Source organism: Tachysurus vachellii, chromosome 19, assembly GCF_030014155.1.
Source record: "Tachysurus vachellii isolate PV-2020 chromosome 19, HZAU_Pvac_v1, whole genome shotgun sequence".
Taxonomy (NCBI): domain Eukaryota; kingdom Metazoa; phylum Chordata; class Actinopteri; order Siluriformes; family Bagridae; genus Tachysurus; species Tachysurus vachellii.
Genome location: NC_083478.1, coordinates 8,655,558 through 8,674,757, shown reverse-complemented (window position 1 = coordinate 8,674,757; position 19,200 = coordinate 8,655,558). Strand labels below are relative to the sequence as shown.

Sequence of the window (19,200 nt, the reverse complement as noted above, 5' to 3'; positions counted from 1 at the left end):
TTTTCGTTTCCAATCCAAAAACCATCTGTCACGTTATTCATTCCTGGAAACAAACATGTAATTGTAATAATAACATTATAAATCTTACTTTTTCCTTTTTCACACCAATTTGCTCAGAGATTCAAATATTTGGTTGCGTTATAAATCAATTCCAATGCAAAGCACTGCAAGAGATCCACTAATTATTTTACTGTATACAGTGTTATTGTGTGTGTTTAAATAAGATCCAAAAGAAAAGGCAAAATGGTTTTTCATTCTCGCACGTTAGAACTTGCACAAAATGTAGTACAAAAAAGTCAAAAGCTTGTATTGTGATACAGAATGCAAAGGTTTGCCCAATGATTTGTGGGTGAAAGAAGGAAAAAAGTTATATCATCTTCACAAATAAACAGCAAAATTAAAATCAGGTGTAAATGAGGATACAAAACTGATTTGTATCTGAACCTTCAAAATTTTGATACTTATGTTAATGAAAGAACATCTGTGGAATCTAACACTCTTAAGCTTTTAGGCGTGAATTATTAGGATTCTAAATAATGCTGCCTAATTTGAAAATGGAAGAAATGGAAAACCTTGACATACAGGTATCCAGCATAGCAGCAATTACAGTCTGTTGAGAAATTGTTCATAATACACCATTATGCAAAATAAAACCTTTTCACAAGCTGTATTTTTAAATACTGTTGGCATTGTACAGTATATGCAATATGCTGCAAAACATAATCCGAGGCCATCTTTGACACCTCTGTTCTGAGGCATAATTATGATAAATATCATTATTATTAAACCCTAATGAAGGGTGTAATTTGTCTTCAACTGGATTTTCAGGTGCTTAATAGACCTGCTGGTACTTCATTTTTCACCTTCATGTAGACACACCTAAGTCTGACCATTGCATATACATTAAGAAGGCAAACATGTAAAACAGAGCAGACGGGCGTTGTCGTGTTTGCACATGTTTATGCACACAAACATTCAGATAATCTGGTCCTTAATGTCTTATTGGCATTTTAGTTTTTCTTGCCATAAGTTTGCACTAACTTGTCTGGTTATATTTTATATCATCTGCTCACAGAATCGGTTTGGGTTCTGACGTTTATACAGTTTTATTTACTGGCTGAGCTTAGGCACAGTAGTGCAGAGGGCTCCAGGGTCCCTGGTTTGATCCTGAGTTTGGTTTATTGTCTGTGTGAGATAGCTCCACGACAACCCAAAACCATTCCAGGAGATGGATTAACTACTCCAAATTGCCCATAGGTGTAAGTCAGCTACTGTCCCATTCTGGGTGTATACTGTACTTGCCTCATTACTATATCCTAGACTGAAATAAAGTGAATTCTGATGAATGAATTTGTGTAATGTAGCCTGTACAATGGCAAAACAAAGTAATAAACAGATATAGTTATTTTGAACATCATCTCACTTCCTTGTGTATGGGGGTCTTTATATTTTCAAATTCTTCCATTGCAAGTGTACAGAAGGCAAACTACGGTCCATCGAATGTCTATTTTACACTCCAGACCTCCATTGGACACACATCCAAGCACAGGATTTTATCAACCTATAGCAAAAGGGTTTTTTCAGTGACTCAACATTGGAACATGATATAGTCATCAGTTATGAGTCTTGCTGCATCCTAGCTGCAACCTCCATTCGGTTTCCAGGATGTCACCCACTGTCCTGTTCCTGTGTTCACAATTGCTTCACCCTACAGGCACGCAAACACAACAGGTGTGGCTGATCATTTGCAATGACAGTCAAATAGCCTCTTCTGTGAAAATAGTCAGTTCTTGACTGCATTCAGTGTTGAAAACAACCAAAGATAGTTGGAATTTGCTTTGCGAGACTATACAGAAGTGGATACAGGGTCCTGGACCATGGCTGAAGTACAGAGACTGTATGAAATATCTCTTACACTAAGGAAATCAGCCTGCCAATTAACAGGAGAGGATGTAGATGATGTCAGGGAGCTTTTAAGCAATAAACCATTTGCTTTATTAAGTTATAAATCACTTGTTTTATAGACAATGATTTTTCTGTATTCATCTACTCAATAAAGTGTTCTGTGTTCATTCTCCATTTTTCTTCTGTATTGTGCATCATATCATTTTGCAAAAATAAATTAGCCTCGCATCTGATTGTAATTTTAGTCAGTCTTTTAAAAGTAAGTCACGTATAGACAGCTGCTACTAAGCTCTTGAGACAGAGAATTTAACAGTCCTATTAGCTTTCAGCTTCCCTTTCTCTGTGGTCAGTACACACTGCATGGCTGTGATGCCTATCTCTGAGCTCCTGTTGTTCTTCACTAGAAGGGAATTTCTCGCTTATTCATCCCCACCTGCTCCGGAAAGATAGCAAGAATTGCTAGACCGGCACGGTCAGGGCCAGTTTGCTAACAGCATTGCATGGAGAATAATAATGTCAAATATCAATGAACAAGCTGAGAGTGTAGGCTGTAAACACGTTAATTAATGACGACAGAGCTCAGACCAGGACTCTTTGCCCATGGGCCTGTCTGTGACTGGAGGTGAAATGGAGTTTTCAGCCTGAGCTCTCAGGCCTTCACTCCACCAGACACTTTAGCTGTGATTAGGATAGAGGAGGTCCAAAGGACAGCTCTGTGGTATCACTGAATTAATTAGAGTGGAGAGAGAGCGACAGAGAAAGAGTGAAACACTTAAAGTCAAACAGGGGTCTGATAAGCTTGACTCTGAAGTCAGGTCCATCCTTAATTAATTATTCCTTGTGTGTAATTCTTTATTCCCTGACCATCCGTGCCATCTAATTATACAAAAACCTCGTTCTCTTACAAACAAGACTACATGTTTACATTACTGAGCTACTGTTGACTTTACTGTACGATTTTTAAAAAAAGTGAAAAGCTTTTTTATTTTTTGTAGTCATTTTGCTGATCAAAAACTTTAATTCCAGTCCTGTTTGACATATGACATTGAGGATATGACATTGAGGATATGACAGAGTATGTGATTTGATTTATACTGTATTTGGTATAATAGACCTTCACAATTCAAGCAAGAAAAATGAATACTTCAAACACATTGAATCATAAAAATAAATGGATCTGATATCGCCGCTATGTCCCATGGAGTCATGAATATGAAATAGAGTAGAATGAAGATGTCATCATTCCCCCGGAAACTTTAAAGTGTTTTTAGCCTGGATAATTGTTTTTCTCTTGTATACCAATATATCCAACCCTGTATAGCACCTGTAGTTATCAGCTCAGCAATTTTGATGTTATAACAGACTGCTAGCAATTTGCTCCTAAGCTTCAAGGGCAACAAGACTACCTATCTTAAAATGTGGCGTTGAGGATGGGGGTGAAAAATAAGCCAAAGGAAAGAGAAATCTGCTTTCTGATCATGATCTGACCATAGATTTTGTTTAGGTAGTGACATTATTAATGACATTAATCCAAGAGGCTATCACACTTGACTATAGGGTATGTAATGAATAGTAAACATACATTAAATTAGACTGAAAAAAAGAGACACTTTTATAGTATTTTTATCAGGCTTTGCATGGAAAATGAGGTCACTGTTGTTCAACAATTATACACTCCATGTTCTCCTTTTTCCTCACACAATCTTTGCAAAACATTATACAGTACATACAGTATATAATGTTTTATTACTTTAGAGATACTCTAGCTGCATTAGCTATAAAGATCTTTTTTTTTAACCCAGTCTGGCAACTCAATGTCCTCTGCTCCTCTCCTGAGCATGGGGCAACATGATTCATGCCCCAGTGGGCCTCTGATTCTCATTTTTCCTCGCAAGCTGCAGTAATAACTCTCTGGAACAAAGTGGTGCAATAATCTGTCAAGTAGCAGGTAATTAGTATTGCAACAGATTTAAAATATACGGAACTGTGAATGAAGATTTCATAAAGATGAATATTTGTTGCTATTATGGACAAGCCTCCAATGAATATAACTTTTAACAAAACTATGAGTCTGTGTTCAGTCTGAGCTTCGAGGGAACATAGCATGATAAAGCATCCTCTCTTTTTTAAAATTTGCGTGATGTTTAATACACCAATCCTTTTCCTATTCTAGAAACATCTTTAATTATTTGCTTTCTACTCCCTTGAATTTTAAAGGGTATTAATAAAATGTGATTGTGCATTGGGATGGTGCATGACTAACAAATGCCATCCTTCTGGCTTTAAGTAAAACTTTATCAGAGCACAACTCCATGCAGCACAGTTATCTAGTTCAATACAGACAGACACTGTTATTATCTCAGATGGCATTTACTTCTATCCTGTATGCTGATTTGCACCTCTGATATAATCTGACTACATGCTGATGACCTGTGACCGCACTATAAGCACAGCAGCAATCATATAACACCTCGGCACAGTAGGACTCATTATTAATAATAAAGAGTTTAATTAAGGCAGTGAATTCAGTGTTAGATGGAAGTCAAAACAAAAGACAGTGATTCACAGGGGAAAAAAATCAGGAGACATGAGACAAATGGAGTAACACAGCAATTAGCATGACACGTTGAGCTGAGCAGCAGGACCTGTGATGTATTCTAGCACTTTGCACACGATCCAGAAGGCTTAACAATGCATCATTTAGACAGCTACAACACAGCTGAATGTCTTTGAGACATTATCCAGACTCCTCACAGTCACTGGTAATTTTATCATACCATGAAACCATTGGCTTCTCTCTCTTTAGACCACAGCTTCTCAAACTTAGGATCAGACTCCTGCTTGGAACTGACTAAGAAACAATTGGAATTCCAGCTTTCTTCAATTTACTTATTGTAATGCAGCTCTATGTACAGTATTTATACTTAGATAACGTCATATTAAACAGATAGATATTATTATTATTTGAATTTCATTAGCGTTCTTTCTATTTAAGTGAGAAAGAGAAAGTGACGTGACATACGGCTAAGTACGGTGACCCATACTCAGAATTCGTTCTCTGCATTTAACCCATCCAAAGTGCACACACATAGCAGTGAACACACACACACCGTGAACACACACCCGGAGCAGTGGGCAGCCATTTATGCTGCGGCGCCCGGGGAGCAGTTGGGGGGGTTCGGTGCCTTGCTTGAGGGCACCTCAGTCGTGGCCGGCCCGAGACTCGAACCCACAACCTTAGGGTTAGGAGTCAGACTCCAGATTAGTATTTTCCAGAATATTTTCAAAAGTAATTGCAAATTGTATTTGGAGTTGCATTGTCTGTTTGTGGACACATTTAATTGTAACATAATTGAATAAGAATTTAGATTCATAATAATTTAAATACAAATCGTGTACTACAAGTTTTCTTTCCACAAACATACACATTTTAAAGTCCATACCTAACAAAACCTTCCTAACAAAAGTCCTTCTGCAATTGCATCTTCTATTTCTTACAAGTTATGAAGCTGTCATATAGAAATAGCAATAGCAGTTACAATGTATTTGATTTCACTTCCTAGCTCTCCTGTATGGAGCCTGACAAAATTCAAATGGAAAAGCAGCTCCCTTTGTATTTGCATGTCTGATGCCTTGCACAGAAACCCGTCAATCATTGTTGGGGGTGGGAGAATACTATTGGGCGTGTTACATGAAACACAGATCCCACAAGCCAAAATAAAGCATGTTCATGATTTCTACTGTAGCTCATATCACCTACAGTGTACAATATTATGGACATATTATAAGGACTGCAAATTATATTGTGACTAAATAATATATGGTAATACATGCTTATAATATTTACCAAGAGATTAATGATCCACGACAATGCGCTGTAAAGGTTTAAAGAAGCAGGCCTATCCTAGTACTTATAAGGGGAGAGGTCTTAAGGTAAGTACAGAGCTGTTTGTGAAACTGTGTGCATTCTGTGTTTTTCCTTATTCTAGTGATCTATAGGATCTGCTGGTTGATGTGATCTGTGCAAGCGGATGCCCATGATCTAATCCACAACTAAGTTCTTTGTTTTTGATTATTTAATCGCAATTGAAATATCCACTACAGGTGAATTCATAGTCTATAGATATCTGAGTTCTCTTTTTATTAGGGTTTTGCATACTGGGTCTACATCTGTGAAAATCTTAGGCAGTCTTATATTTAAAGAGATTTAGGGGTGGATAGAAGAAAATAGAGAAAAGAGAAATAATGTTTCTTGTCATGAGTATAGCATTAGTAAAAGAAGTCTCAAGATCAGAACACTAATCTCTGTGATTTTGTACAGAGGAAAAACAAGAGTGGACAAAGAACTGACCCATGTGGATCTCCCATAATAAGGCACTGAGGTGATGAGGATTGTCCATGATAAATAGTGGGATTAGTCCTGTAGAAATAATGGAATCTATGTCATGCATTAATCATGCAAATATTTCTTGTACTGTCACATGATAAGATTTTTGGAAGATGTGGAAATAACATGTTCCAAGGGCTTACATCATGTATAGCTTATACAGTGTTTTAAGCCAATCTAAGGATTTTCTAAATTATCCTGATGCTAGTGCCTTCGCAGTTATTATACACTATACTGTATGTGAGATGTTCACCTACAGACTGTTGATTTATGTATCATCGCAGTTGTGACATGCTTCTCTAAAATGCTAGCTGCAAATATACTGAACTATTTACTGATTTACCTGTTGCAGGGTTTTTTATTTTCTACACTACCCATGAAATAAGGACTGGGCTGTACTGTATACACTACAAAAATTGACTCTGTGTTATCAATTAAAAGTAGATTAGATGGCTGTAGTGTACCGGTGATGAGCTTAATATCGAGCTGCACCCAGTCATCAATGTTTGTACAGTGCAATAATGTTTGTCTGTGTGTACTTTTTGACCATACAGTATCTACAACACAGGATACTCTCATAGTAACATCCTTTTATGAGATGATTGCAGTTCCTTGTTTCCACGGAACTAGATAGCCTAAGATAGACATCAACATTATGTTTATTATGGTCTTATTAAAAAGATATGTTCAGCTGCAGGTGGAGCACCATCTCATTTGTAGAGAAGGTTCTTCTCTGTTGTTGTTCTTTCTAGTCTTCTTTTTTCACTCTGCATTTTATTTGCATTTGTGTTTGAAAAGCAAAAAGAAAGGGATGAGCTTGGGTGGTGCAGGCAGGGCTGTAAACAGTGAAAGGATATATAGTGTTAAATCTTTATAAGTGCTGATTTTTTTCTTTTTTGATGCAAGCACTCTATCACTTCACCAGGGAATTAATTCAAGTGATTGTAAGCAATGTTAGCACTTCTTGCTAACCTCTTCTAAATGTAACCGCCAAAGGAGTCCATCTGCTTTCTTCATTCCAATGCTTTGTATAGATTCATGGTGCATATGTAAATTACAAAAGGTAAATAACAGTCATAGCTCTACATATAAGTGTCTCTTGTATGTATTTTGTATAAATAATAATGTATACACACTCATGGAGTTACAATAGTGGTGTAACATGTATAACTATTGTTTTACAGTTTTAACATTAGCTGAACATAGACAGGTGACAAATTACAGGAAAATCAGTGACTCTGTTGGGTTGTGGAGTCATTTTGCTGGCATGTTTTGAGTTCACATGGTCATAAATAGGGAAGTGTTATGGAGCAACAATTACTATTAGACGATCTGTGAGAATTAATAGAAACCATGAACTCTGGCTTATAGCAGCCATCTTGGAATAAGGAAACAATCATTTCTGTGCACTAATTAAGGCCCATTGCAAAGAAGATGCAAAGTTATTCTTATTAAGTCAAAGCACTGAACAAAACGTGTTCTAATTGGCTTGACAGAAAGCTCACATCTGATTGGCTAAAGTGAATGTGCTATAAGAAATAGACACTAATTTGTGAATTGGTGGCTGGCAGGAAAGTCTCAATATACACAAATCCACACAAATCCAAAGCGATATACACACACGTGATGATTTGCAAATGCAGATTCAACTATTTAAAAACATTCCAAAATTTACAAACACACTTGTGTATTTGTGAATTGTGCTTTGCATCTGTGAATCTGTCAAATACTGTAAATGAATGAAAATGAGTGAATTTATGTATTTATGCATTTGTAAATCGTATTTTGTGAATATGAATTAGGTTCTAAATATGTTGATTGCTTTCTGCAAATATATTCATGCTTTTTCTGTATTTTAATTAGATTACAGATTTGTGAATCATTGTGAATGTATTCATTTATAAAGAGTCACTGCAAATCATTAAAGAGTTATTCTGAATGATCACTCATGGCCTTCATAAGTCACCTAATCTTAACCCAACTGAGCCATGTGATAGATTACTCTCTCCACCACCATTATTAAAACGACTCAATATTTTATTCTTCCTCGATGCTTTTCCTTTTGTTTGGCTGTCGGCAATGATCACCAAAATATTTGAAAGTCAGGCTTCTCTGCCATTAATTTTAATTCTAGGCTTAACTGTGAGTCTGGTTTCATTTATACTTCTTTATAGCAATACAAAAAAGTAAAAACCAATTTTAAAGAACTGTTTTACATTATCACCATTAGACACAGGTTGCACGTTACTCTCAGGGAAAAATGAGGTAAATATAACCTCACACAAAGTTCACAGTGGGAAAGGTGGTTTATTAGTAATTTAGTCATCTAATAATGCTTTACTTTTTGAAAGACTTCAAAATGGTCATTTTGACCTGAACAGAACAAGAGGCTCCTGTGTTTTGAGTATAAATAATATAAATCAAAGAAAGACTCTGAGCTCATTAGAGGTAAATATAATATCTAATCTTGGACCAGTTTTTTAAAAATGCAGCTCTAAATACAGATCTAAATAAAATGCCCAGCACCTGTTTGTGTGGCACAAAGCATTCTAGCTCCACTGGGTGGGCTTCATGCGGGCTTGTAGGAGTATAACCAAAGTCTCAGCTCCACCTCTACACCTCATTGAGAGTACAAAAAGAGCTGCTCTGTGAGAAAGGAATGCAATATTTGCCTTGCCAATTCCCACACCAGTCTGGAGAGAGGTAAAAAGAAATATTGGCTCTAACCATATGCTCATAGACACAAACATTCATACATAGTACACACGCCTTACAGAGCAGTGCAACATCTCGCTCTTTCTCTGTCAGAGGATTTCTCACACTGCTGTGATGGGACACTTTGCTGGTTCTCACTCTGGACTTTTCTTCTCACACGGGCTGAAACAGAGAAGTGGTTTAGGAGGCACTGGAAAAATATTGCCAGACTTGAACTAGTTTGGACTGAACATAAAGGACTGTTTTTTCTAATACACTGGACATCACTTCAGAATGGCCACAAAAAGTCCAGTCCATGTGACAGTGGGACACTGGAAAAGGCCTGGGATCGTAAGTAAACCTTTGAAGCTCGACAGAAATCAGAGAGCAAAAGTCTGAGAACATGTTGAATTATATAGAGATTATATGGAATCTGTGCACTGCAGGCTAAAGATCCATTTCTAATTAGTCAAATTCTCATCTCAGCTGTATATAAAGAGACATAATCGTGACATTTCACAATTTTTTGCACTGTTTTAAAATCTGCAGAAGTACAGTATACAGATCTAGTATACAGTTCTGGTTTTATCCTGGAGCACGTTTTATTGTTGTGTTCTTAGCTTTGTATTTACTTTTGTATTATTGTAAAGCAGCAAGTGTTCGTGACTCAGGCTGTGTTTGCTGAAGGAGGATCCCCGTGATGAGGATCAGGAACAGCATATGGTGCAGAGTTTTACTATTAGTCTTTGATAAAGCCCTGTTGCCTGCTGTTTAGGTTTGATGTGTAATAGATGACCAGTATGAGAACCTTTCACAGAGCAATAGACTAAATAGATCATCAGCTTCTCATCTCACACACATTCGCACTTCCTCTATTTTCTTCTTTTCCTCTAGCAGCAAGATTATGAAAATGTTATTTTGCCAGGTTGAATTTCTCAGATGTTTGTTTTCAAGGCAGTAGGGTCTGTTTGCATATAGAGGAGGAGTAGCAGTGAACTCAAACAATGCGAGACGGTACACGATTCTGTTTGCCCAAACGAACGGGAAGAATTTCATGCAGACTTCGTGTGACACACACCTGCTGGAAAAACACTGGTATCATGTGAGCTGTGTATGCATTGCTATTCATAAACATGTGAGGGTTGTGCAGTCTCATGGTCAGTGGCATTCAGTGAATCTAATATGAAAAGGTATAAAAGCTTAAGCTCTGAATTTGGAACCAGGAAGTGATGTAAATCCCACAAAGCCCATAAACTACAGCATGTATAATTGATGGTTTGGGTTTGGATGCTTATAGAAGAATTTTCAGTTTTATTTGTATTTATTTTTTTAATTATATAAGGATAATCGACTTTTGTTGGCATATTTACGTATGCTGTAACTAAGATGACTGAATTTACAGAAGAGCGAACACAAGAACGGATTAAAAACAATAAAATACAGAAAACACAAGCCGTAAAAAGGCACTGGGAAACAAAGCTTGGTGTATAGAAATGCATGATGAAACTTTACAATAAGAAAGAAAACAGCAGGAAGAAAACACCACCTAATAAAGATGAGACAGAACAAGTGAACATATTAACTTATTATGCAATGACAGAATTACAGCAGAAACATAGGAATGTGAACAAAACAAATGTGCATGTGAAACTGAGAGGAGGGATGACCTTACAGTTACTTACATTTACGTAGTGATTAACAATACATTTGATTCAGAGAATAAACCTATAAATGAGCTCTAAACCATGAGCATTTGCATTTGCCTTAGAAACAAATGAAGAATGTGTATTCAGTCTAATGTCTTCAAAACACCCTGCAGTATAATCTCAAGACTGTGATAACATACCCCAAGTGATTTAACATTAAACCAGTGATTTAACACTTAAGATAAGAAACTGTGCCTTGCTGACCGCTAACGCTGACTTATTGCTACTAACATTGCACTCCGACGCCCTCAACACAAGCTTCTCTTGTTCTAAGACACTACAGTGCTTCATTTACTAATAATATTGCCTGATGATATCATACTGTAGGTACAAATGAAGGCCAGAAAGGTCACTGAAATACAGCAGAGCTATTGTGGTATTATAAGTGAAGCAGGAAGCTGATTAAAAGCTGCAGTGTTTCTAGCTCATGTTCTTCACTCTTGCTCTACTTACAGCATGTAACATAATTCAGGGCTCAACTCTCACATACCAGTTTTATCACCAGACTCCTCACTCATCTCATTTCCTCTCCCCCCTTTTTTCAGACTACTGATTTATTTGAAATGATTGAAAGAATGCAGGTAAAGTATTGCTTTTATTATCTTAAACTCGTTCTTCCCTTCTTCGTCTTAGATGTCTTCCACTAACCTCAGAGCCAGCGCTTTGAACTGGCTATCTACTAGACACAATCCTCTTTTCTTTCCACTTTTGTGAAGGACAGATTTCTAGAACATGGGAAAAACCCTGTTTCATCATGTCACCCCATGTTTTTTTTAATATTTTGCGATATTTTCTTATTCTGCAACGTTTACCTGTAAGCTCAGTGGACGAAAGAAGCAAGTCATCGTTGACTTTGTGTCAAAGCTTTGTGTTACTCTGCAATTAATGACGATTAAAGCCGTTTTAATCTCAGTCTCTCATTGTTATTGCTTATTATTATCATCTCTCACAAAAAGGTAATACACAGTTACATAATAACTTTACTTTGTAGGAGATTTTGCAGCCTCATTTGGATGGCTGTGGTTCTGCATCTTTTTTTTAAAGTACTAAGAGATTCAATTTTCATTCTGATTTTAATCCCTGCACTCTTCAACAAATATTCCTAACCACAATATACAGTATGTTGCTTTTAAACACTCATGTCATTTGTGTACCAACTGAAAAGACATCTGGTTTAATAACGATCTGAAAAAGTTTTGCCTCATTTGGTTAAATGCTGGCTTAGTGGTTAGCACGTTTGCCTCACACCTCCAGGGTTGGGGGTTCGATTCCCGCCTCCCCTTGTGTGTGTGGAGTTTGCATGTTCTCCCCGTGCCTCAGGGGTTTCCTCCGGGTACTCCGGTTTCCTCCCCCAGTCCAAAGACATGCATGGTAGGTTGATTGGCATCTCTGGAAAATTGCCCGTAGTGTGTGGGTGCGTGAGTGAATGAGAGTGTGTGTGCCCTGCGATGGGTTGGTACTCCGTCCAGGGTGTATCCTGCCTTGATGCCCGATGACAGCTGAGATAGGCACAGGCTCCCCGTGACCCGAGGTAGTTCGGATAAGTGGTAGAAAATGAATGAATGAGTGAGTGGTCAAATGCCTGGTTATCTATTTATCTAATAATTAATGTTAGAATCTGGCCTATGAATAGGTCTGAGTATTGTCAGTCCTGAGATCTTTCTGATTTTACAGTTGGTTCTGATTAAAGCATATCGCATTTAGTCATATTTGAAGTTGTTATGTAAAGAATGCTTATATACATACATCATCACTTTACATACATTCTGTCTTCACTCAACAACCAATAGATGGAAATAAATAAAGTAAATCATAAAGAAAATGGCAATCCTGTAAGCCATTTACAATCTATTGCAGTGACATTTCATATTCACACGTAATATGTCATATCAGTGTTTTATTAATAAATTCATCCAGCACGTGATTATATCAATACCTCTAACACAAATGTCTGGTTTTCTGGGAAAGGAAACCTGCAAAAGGTTTATTATTTTGCCTAATTTTAGATGTGAGAGATTTATGAGAGTAGACATCATCCTGAGAAACAAATACCATCCAAACAAGGCTGATGAATAGTGCAGCTGTGTGGCCTAGAAATCATTTTAATGCAAAAAAATAAAAAATAAAAATAGAAGAATGGGACAGCAGAGTAGAAAGCACATCATAGATGTCCCACTCCAACAGGAAACAGCTGTTATCATAAAATGAAAAAGATGTCTGTTTGCAGTGTATCATCAGATAGACCAAAAAACCAATAATGTAAGCCCCAGCTTTTCAAACACAGACCAGATCAGTAGCACCAGAGCCAACACACACATACACACACACACACACAAACACACACACAGAGCATGATGGCTTGGCAAATTGTCAAATGTCAAATTGTTCAGGTCACATATTTGTTAGATTTTTTTACACTCAGCAAAAAAAGTGCTATTAATATCTGATACTAACAATCATGTATTGATTGTGTATTGTCTTTAAATTCTCTCATTTCTGTAACCTCTTTCTTTACCCATTGATATTCACTTATCTGTCTTGCAAAACTCAGATGTCCTCATTGACAAAATAATGGTATCCTTTATACTGATTGATACAATTGATAAAACAACAGTTAATTCGTCGTCACTTTAGTTTAAAGTCATTAACATTTATGAAAGAGGTACAAGTCTGTGAGTCTCAGTAATAATGATAATTGATTTAAAACTTGATGAGCACACACTGGAGTGGGGCCAAGGATTCCTAATCATGATATCATGATATACTGCACCTGTAGTGAGGATTACAAGAACAACAAATAGTGAAATATTCAGTTTTTTTCCAACAGTACCAATTCTATTGACTTAAAGCATCTAACACAATCCTGATAATTAATCAGGATTAATAATCGGCTCATAAATATTAAGAGATCACTTTCTCTAAATCCTTCACTCCAAATCATTTTACATATATAGTTACTTTTACTAGGGGGGCACGGTGGCTTAGTGGTTAGCACATTCGCCTCACACCTCCAGGGTTTGGGGTTCGATTCCCGCCTCCACCTTGTGTGTGTGGAGTTTGCATGTTCTCCCCGTGCCTCGGGGGTTTCCTCTGGGTACTCCGGTTTCCTCCCCCGGTCCAAAGACATGCATGGTAGGTTGATTGGCATCTCTGGAAAATTGTCCGTAGTGTGTGAATGAGAGTGTGTGTGTGCCCTGCGATGGGTTGGCACTCCGTCCAGGCTCCCTGTGACCCGAGGTAGTTCGGATAAGCGGTAGAAAATGAGTGAGAGTGAGTGAGTTACTTGTACTTAATTACACCTTAATAAAGTCTCTCTAAAGTGTAAAGTGTCTCTTTACAGATTACATGTTACTAATCATGAAGTTGACAGTGTTTAAAGAAAATTTTAAAATGTTCTGTAAGCAGCAGTTTCTGTTTGCGTGACGTTTTTCTTCCTTCTTCTGCCTCATTATATTTCACCTGTACACTTTTTGTCTGGACTACAGGTTATCAACTTCATCACCCAGTTCTCAATACTGTCCAAATAGGGCATCATATTGATGAACCTCTTTGTAATCTATACTTTTTTTTTTAATAAGTGAATGAGACATAAAAAAAATTCTATCAGACCGGATGATGATGTGCAGTATGTTTTTCACTATGTTTCAGAGCAACAGAATGGATGAACAGCGGTGTACCCTGCCTCCACCCCTTAAGGTATGCCCTACACACACATACACATTCTCACCTCACACACAGAATCTATTGTTTCCATGCCATAAGTTGGTGCTCAGTTCTTCAAGTGGTAGGCGAGTTATCAGGCAGTCAGATAAACGCTGTGCTCCGACCACAACTAATAGATATAGTGCTGAAATAATTCATACTTAATTGTTATGTCCAACTTTATTACCAATTTCTGAATATCATATGGTTAATTTGTTATGTGAGTAATCTATAAAAGCATGTATAATTTTTGTTTGTTTGCTCAATTTAACAGACTGAGGAGGACTACATCCCATACCCCAGTGTTCATGAGGTAAACTAAAACCCAGGTACAGGTCTCAGTCACATTTTAACTGTTGCCTTGCTTCACAGTAGTGTTTTCTCTCTCGGTTAGGTGTTAGGCAGGAAAAGCCCTTTTCCTCTGATCCTGCTGCCTCAGTTCGGAGGTTACTGGATTGAAGGCACCAATCACGAGCTGATGAACGGAAATGACCTGGATCAGCTGCTGTCTCCTACATCCCAAATCAAGCTGGAAACCAACATTACAGCCAAGATCTACAGGAAACACTTTATGGGAAAAGTAATAAGACAGTACAACACATTTTAATCGTATAAAAAAAATATAATGGGTGTGGAGCATAAACGCTGTTTTGTAACATTTCTCTGTGTTGATTCTAGTGTTGACTTTTGTACTTTGTATTCGTGCAGCAACATTTGCATTTGAACAAAAAAAAAAACTTTCCTTAGAGATTAGGAAAATCCATTTGACCAAAGTAAGACACATGACTAGTGTCAAACTAAGAAGGTTTATGCATGTCCCTTTACACATTTCAGAGCTTAGCTCTAAAGAAGATATATTAGTTTTGTTCTTAATTTGACATAATGTGTTTAGCTAATGAAATTCTCATAATGGATGAGTCTCATGGTGTGACCTTGTAACAGAGACATGTCTGTGTACATTTCTTCAAATGTGTGACTATGTGTTGAAGAATGAAGATGAATGCGCTCTCACACTCTTTCTTTCCCCTCTGTCATTAGGAGCACTTTAATTACTACACATTGGACAGCGCTCTGGGCCACCTGGTCTTCTCAGTTAAATATGAAGTGATCGGGGACCAGGAGCACCTTCGTCTTATGTTAAGGTGTGCATCATCTCTTCTAAAATCTCATCCAGTACCCTTTCATCGTATACCTTTCTAATGTATTACTGAGTGAGGGATTAGTCTTTGTAAATATTCTCTTCCTGAGCTGCTCTGCTTTGCACTTTCATTTGGATTAAAGATTATTCTAGACGTGGATGTATCCATTCTCTGAACCATGAGTCATTTCCAGAGGCAGTAATATCCCATTCAGTCACACATTTCTCTCCTGAGATTACATGGGCCGCACCTTCTCAGCATCCTCGTTTCCGAATTAGACACCAGATGGACAATATGGGCCAGTGTGTGAGTGAAGAGAGACAATCGTGGGACATTGCTGACATCTCACCCATGCGAAATAATTATACCATCCATGCTGACACCAAATATACTGAACGACTCCATTATGAGTTTGTACATCCATCAGATAAAATATAAGATTAAAATGAAATGCAGATCCTCTTCTTGTCTTTTCCAGGAGCAAATTAAAGACATATCATGATGTGATCCCGATATCATGCCTGACTGAATTCCCCAACGTTGTCCAGATGGCCAAGGTGAGAGTATAGTTCAGCGTTGTTCTTTTTCAGCCATTGTAATTTATCATCCTCAATGTCAGGACTGATAGATCGCGTTATCTCTTCATTCCTGGCAAAAGCAATGGTTAATCCATTGCTTTTCTTGCAACAAACAAAGAACAAAAGAGAAAAAAATTCACTTTGTTTCTTTCCTTGTTTTCTTATTCCCAGCTTGTGTGTGAGGATGTGAACGTGGATCGCTTCTTCCCAGTGCTTTACCCAAAGGTATTCAGGTCTCTACCATTTCATACATTTAAAACGATATATTATATGGCCAAAAGTATGTGGACCATCCCATATGTGGGTCTCCACAATGTGTTAACACAAATTGTTAACACACAATTATTTAGTATGTTTTTAATCTGTGTAATATATCATTACCATTTCCTTTCACTGGAAATAAAGGGTCAAACTTGTTCCGGCATTACAGTGTCCCAGTGCACATATCAAGGTCTCTATGCACAGACATGTCTGCCAAGGTTAGTGTGGAAGAGCTAGCACAGAACCCTGACCTCAACCCTACTGAACACCTTTGGGATGAAAGGGAATGTCGACGGCACACCAGGCTTCTCTTACCAACCTCGTTAAAGATCTTGTAAAAGGGCACAAACCCTCACAGCCACGGTCCAAAATCTAGTGGAAAGCCTTCCTAGAAGAGTGGAATCTATTTCAGTAGCAAAGGAGAAACTCCATATTGGAATAGGATAATGGAATCAACACATATGGGTGTGATGGTCGGTTGTCCACAAACCTAATGTGCTGTACAGTGTGAAGAAAGAAAAAGAAACCAAAGTATTATAATAATAATAATAATAATAATAATAATAATAATAAGACTATCAGTTATGGATATTAGAAATGTTTTTGCATTTTTTAATATATTGTAGTATTGTTAAATGTTTTACAATGAAATGTCAAAAATATCTATCTATCTATCTATCTATCTATCTATCTATCTATCTATCTATCTATCTATCTAACTATCTATCTATCTATCTGTTTGTCTTTCTACAGTATCTACATCAAAACATATAAAATATAGTGTTTAAGAACACAGATAGATAGATAGACAGATTAATAATACAGAAAACAGCTCAAGCTTAATCTTTGGTCACTGTTAAAAACTTTACTCTGTAATTTTCCAAGTATTGTAAATTTAAATTTATCTTAAAGTGCCACTGTTCTGGTACTAAATTTTGAGTTGTCTCTTTTATCTTATTTTCCTGAAGGCTTCACGGCTTATTGTGACGTTTGATGAGCATGTCATCAGTAACAACTTCAAGTTTGGAGTAATATATCAGAAGTTTGGACAGGTGAGTCCCATAGGAGTTTCTCTAACCAGGTCTGACTAACTGTTTCATTTTTGTAGTCTGTTTTAAATCTTTTAGGTGCCTGTCCTCAAACAGCAGCCTGGTGCCTTAACCACAGACACACAGATTTTTTAAATACTGAAAGCATTTCATGCTGAAATGTCCGATTTACAGTACATTGTAATGCTTCCCCGGAGTGAGAACTAACAGCATATTACTTTTTCTCTGCTTTTCTGCAAATGATGGAGCCTTTGTGTCTGGTAGAGAGGTTTGTTCACACAGCTCCTTGACCTTTAATTTGGACTAGATGAGCAGTGGGCAGAAGAAGAGAGCCAATGAAAACTGGCACTCATAGCATTAGCATAGAGAGGCTTCTAATGAGTCAGCCACACAAAGAGCCTCTTCCTGTCACGGCTCTGTTTGTCATCACACACAAAATGCACTTGCCCTGTTCTCGCTATTTTTTACTCTTCCGACCCTATCAGGAGGGCCAACACAAGTGTTTTACCTACACCTTATCATGGAATCAAGACAGCTCTCTCTACTGCTGTGCACTCAGCACCCACGGCTTCACTCAACAAAAAAAGGCATGATGTTTATTCAGGAAAGCAATTAGCATTTTCATCAGGCTAATTGCCCCATAGGGAATCATAATGAACTAGCACTGTAGGTTTTGCTAATATGAGAGTGTGTCAGGGTCTTTGTCTTTGTCAGTTGTTTGTTGAAGCTCTTTAGAGCGATTCATTTTATTTAGCATCTTTTAAATTTGAGGCTTTGTTCTGCCTAACAAAAGCAGCGTCATTACATTTTCATGTTATTATTAAGCATCTTGAAAGCAGGAAAAGTCTATATCTGTTCAATGATTCGACTAATGAATGATGCTTTGGTAAATTATAGTGACTTTCTGTGTAGGTGCTATTATACAGGCAGGAACAAACAAGAACATAAATGCAAATGTCATTCACATAAATATTCATTGTTGATTCATAACAAATAGCTTGATTCAATTTGTATGAAAAGTTACTGGTTTAGTTTAATGTTTAATCCAAGTTATCATTCATACATTTACTCATGAAGTCATTATGTGACTTCAATCATAATAAATTAAATAAGATATTATTTGAAGTGATATGAATGTATTATTTGTTGAAATGTCATGTTTATGTCTTTGTAGACGGTTGAGGAGGAGCTGTTCGGAAATAATGAGGAAAGTCCAGCGTTTGTGGAATTTTTAGAGTTTTTGGGTCAGAAGATCAAGCTCCATGAATTTAAAGGGTAAGATATTGAACATAGAACCCATTGATCAGTTTTGTACTTATGATAGATGTCATGTAGTAATGCACCAGTATCAAATTCAAGGCTCATTGCACTGTTCAGCCTCCTGCTGCATTTCACCTGGCAACTGTGAATTTGGACCATAGTTCACTATATAGTACACATTGCTTCTGGGTTGCATAAGGAGCATATCACCACTGAAGTTCACAGCATATAGAAGGAAGAAGGAGGAGTTTTGATGCATCAGTCATGGAACCTTTTTTTATTAGTAGCCCAAGACAAAACATTACAAAAACTAGACTAAACAAACAGAAAAACAACTGAAAAATTGGGGGTATTGTGCTCTTTTGGACTGAAGTGACAGTTAAAGAGCTGTGGAAACTTGTATCTAAATACTTCTAGTGTCATAACATAAAAAATGCCAAAAAACGATATATGTGTGTGTATTATTGATACTGATATATTTTTTCTTTATTTTAGAAGTGATTTTGGCTCACAACAAAA

General features: G+C 37.1%; 1 protein-coding gene across 10 annotated transcripts in view; it reads left to right on the top strand.

Annotated features, from left to right (window-relative positions):
- Positions 1 to 19,200, top strand: part of rap1gapa (RAP1 GTPase activating protein a) — a 107,878-nt gene that overhangs the window by 73,874 nt on the left and 14,804 nt on the right. For 7 of the 10 annotated variants that reach the window (XM_060895016.1, XM_060895017.1, XM_060895018.1 and 4 more), the window contains 9 exons: positions 11,238 to 11,273; positions 14,341 to 14,388; positions 14,669 to 14,707; positions 14,789 to 14,974; positions 15,433 to 15,536; positions 16,012 to 16,090; positions 16,283 to 16,336; positions 17,341 to 17,424; positions 18,596 to 18,696. In XM_060895016.1, the coding sequence (XP_060750999.1) occupies positions 11,256 to 11,273; positions 14,341 to 14,388; positions 14,669 to 14,707; positions 14,789 to 14,974; positions 15,433 to 15,536; positions 16,012 to 16,090; positions 16,283 to 16,336; positions 17,341 to 17,424; positions 18,596 to 18,696 (713 nt within the window). In that variant the 5' untranslated portion in view covers positions 11,238 to 11,255. Of the gene's footprint in view, positions 1 to 8,965; positions 9,338 to 11,237; positions 11,274 to 14,340; positions 14,389 to 14,668; positions 14,708 to 14,788; positions 14,975 to 15,432; positions 15,537 to 16,011; positions 16,091 to 16,282; positions 16,337 to 17,340; positions 17,425 to 18,595; positions 18,697 to 19,200 lie in introns of those variants that run through there. The other 3 variants (XM_060895014.1, XM_060895015.1, XM_060895011.1) reach the window with 3 other exon arrangements.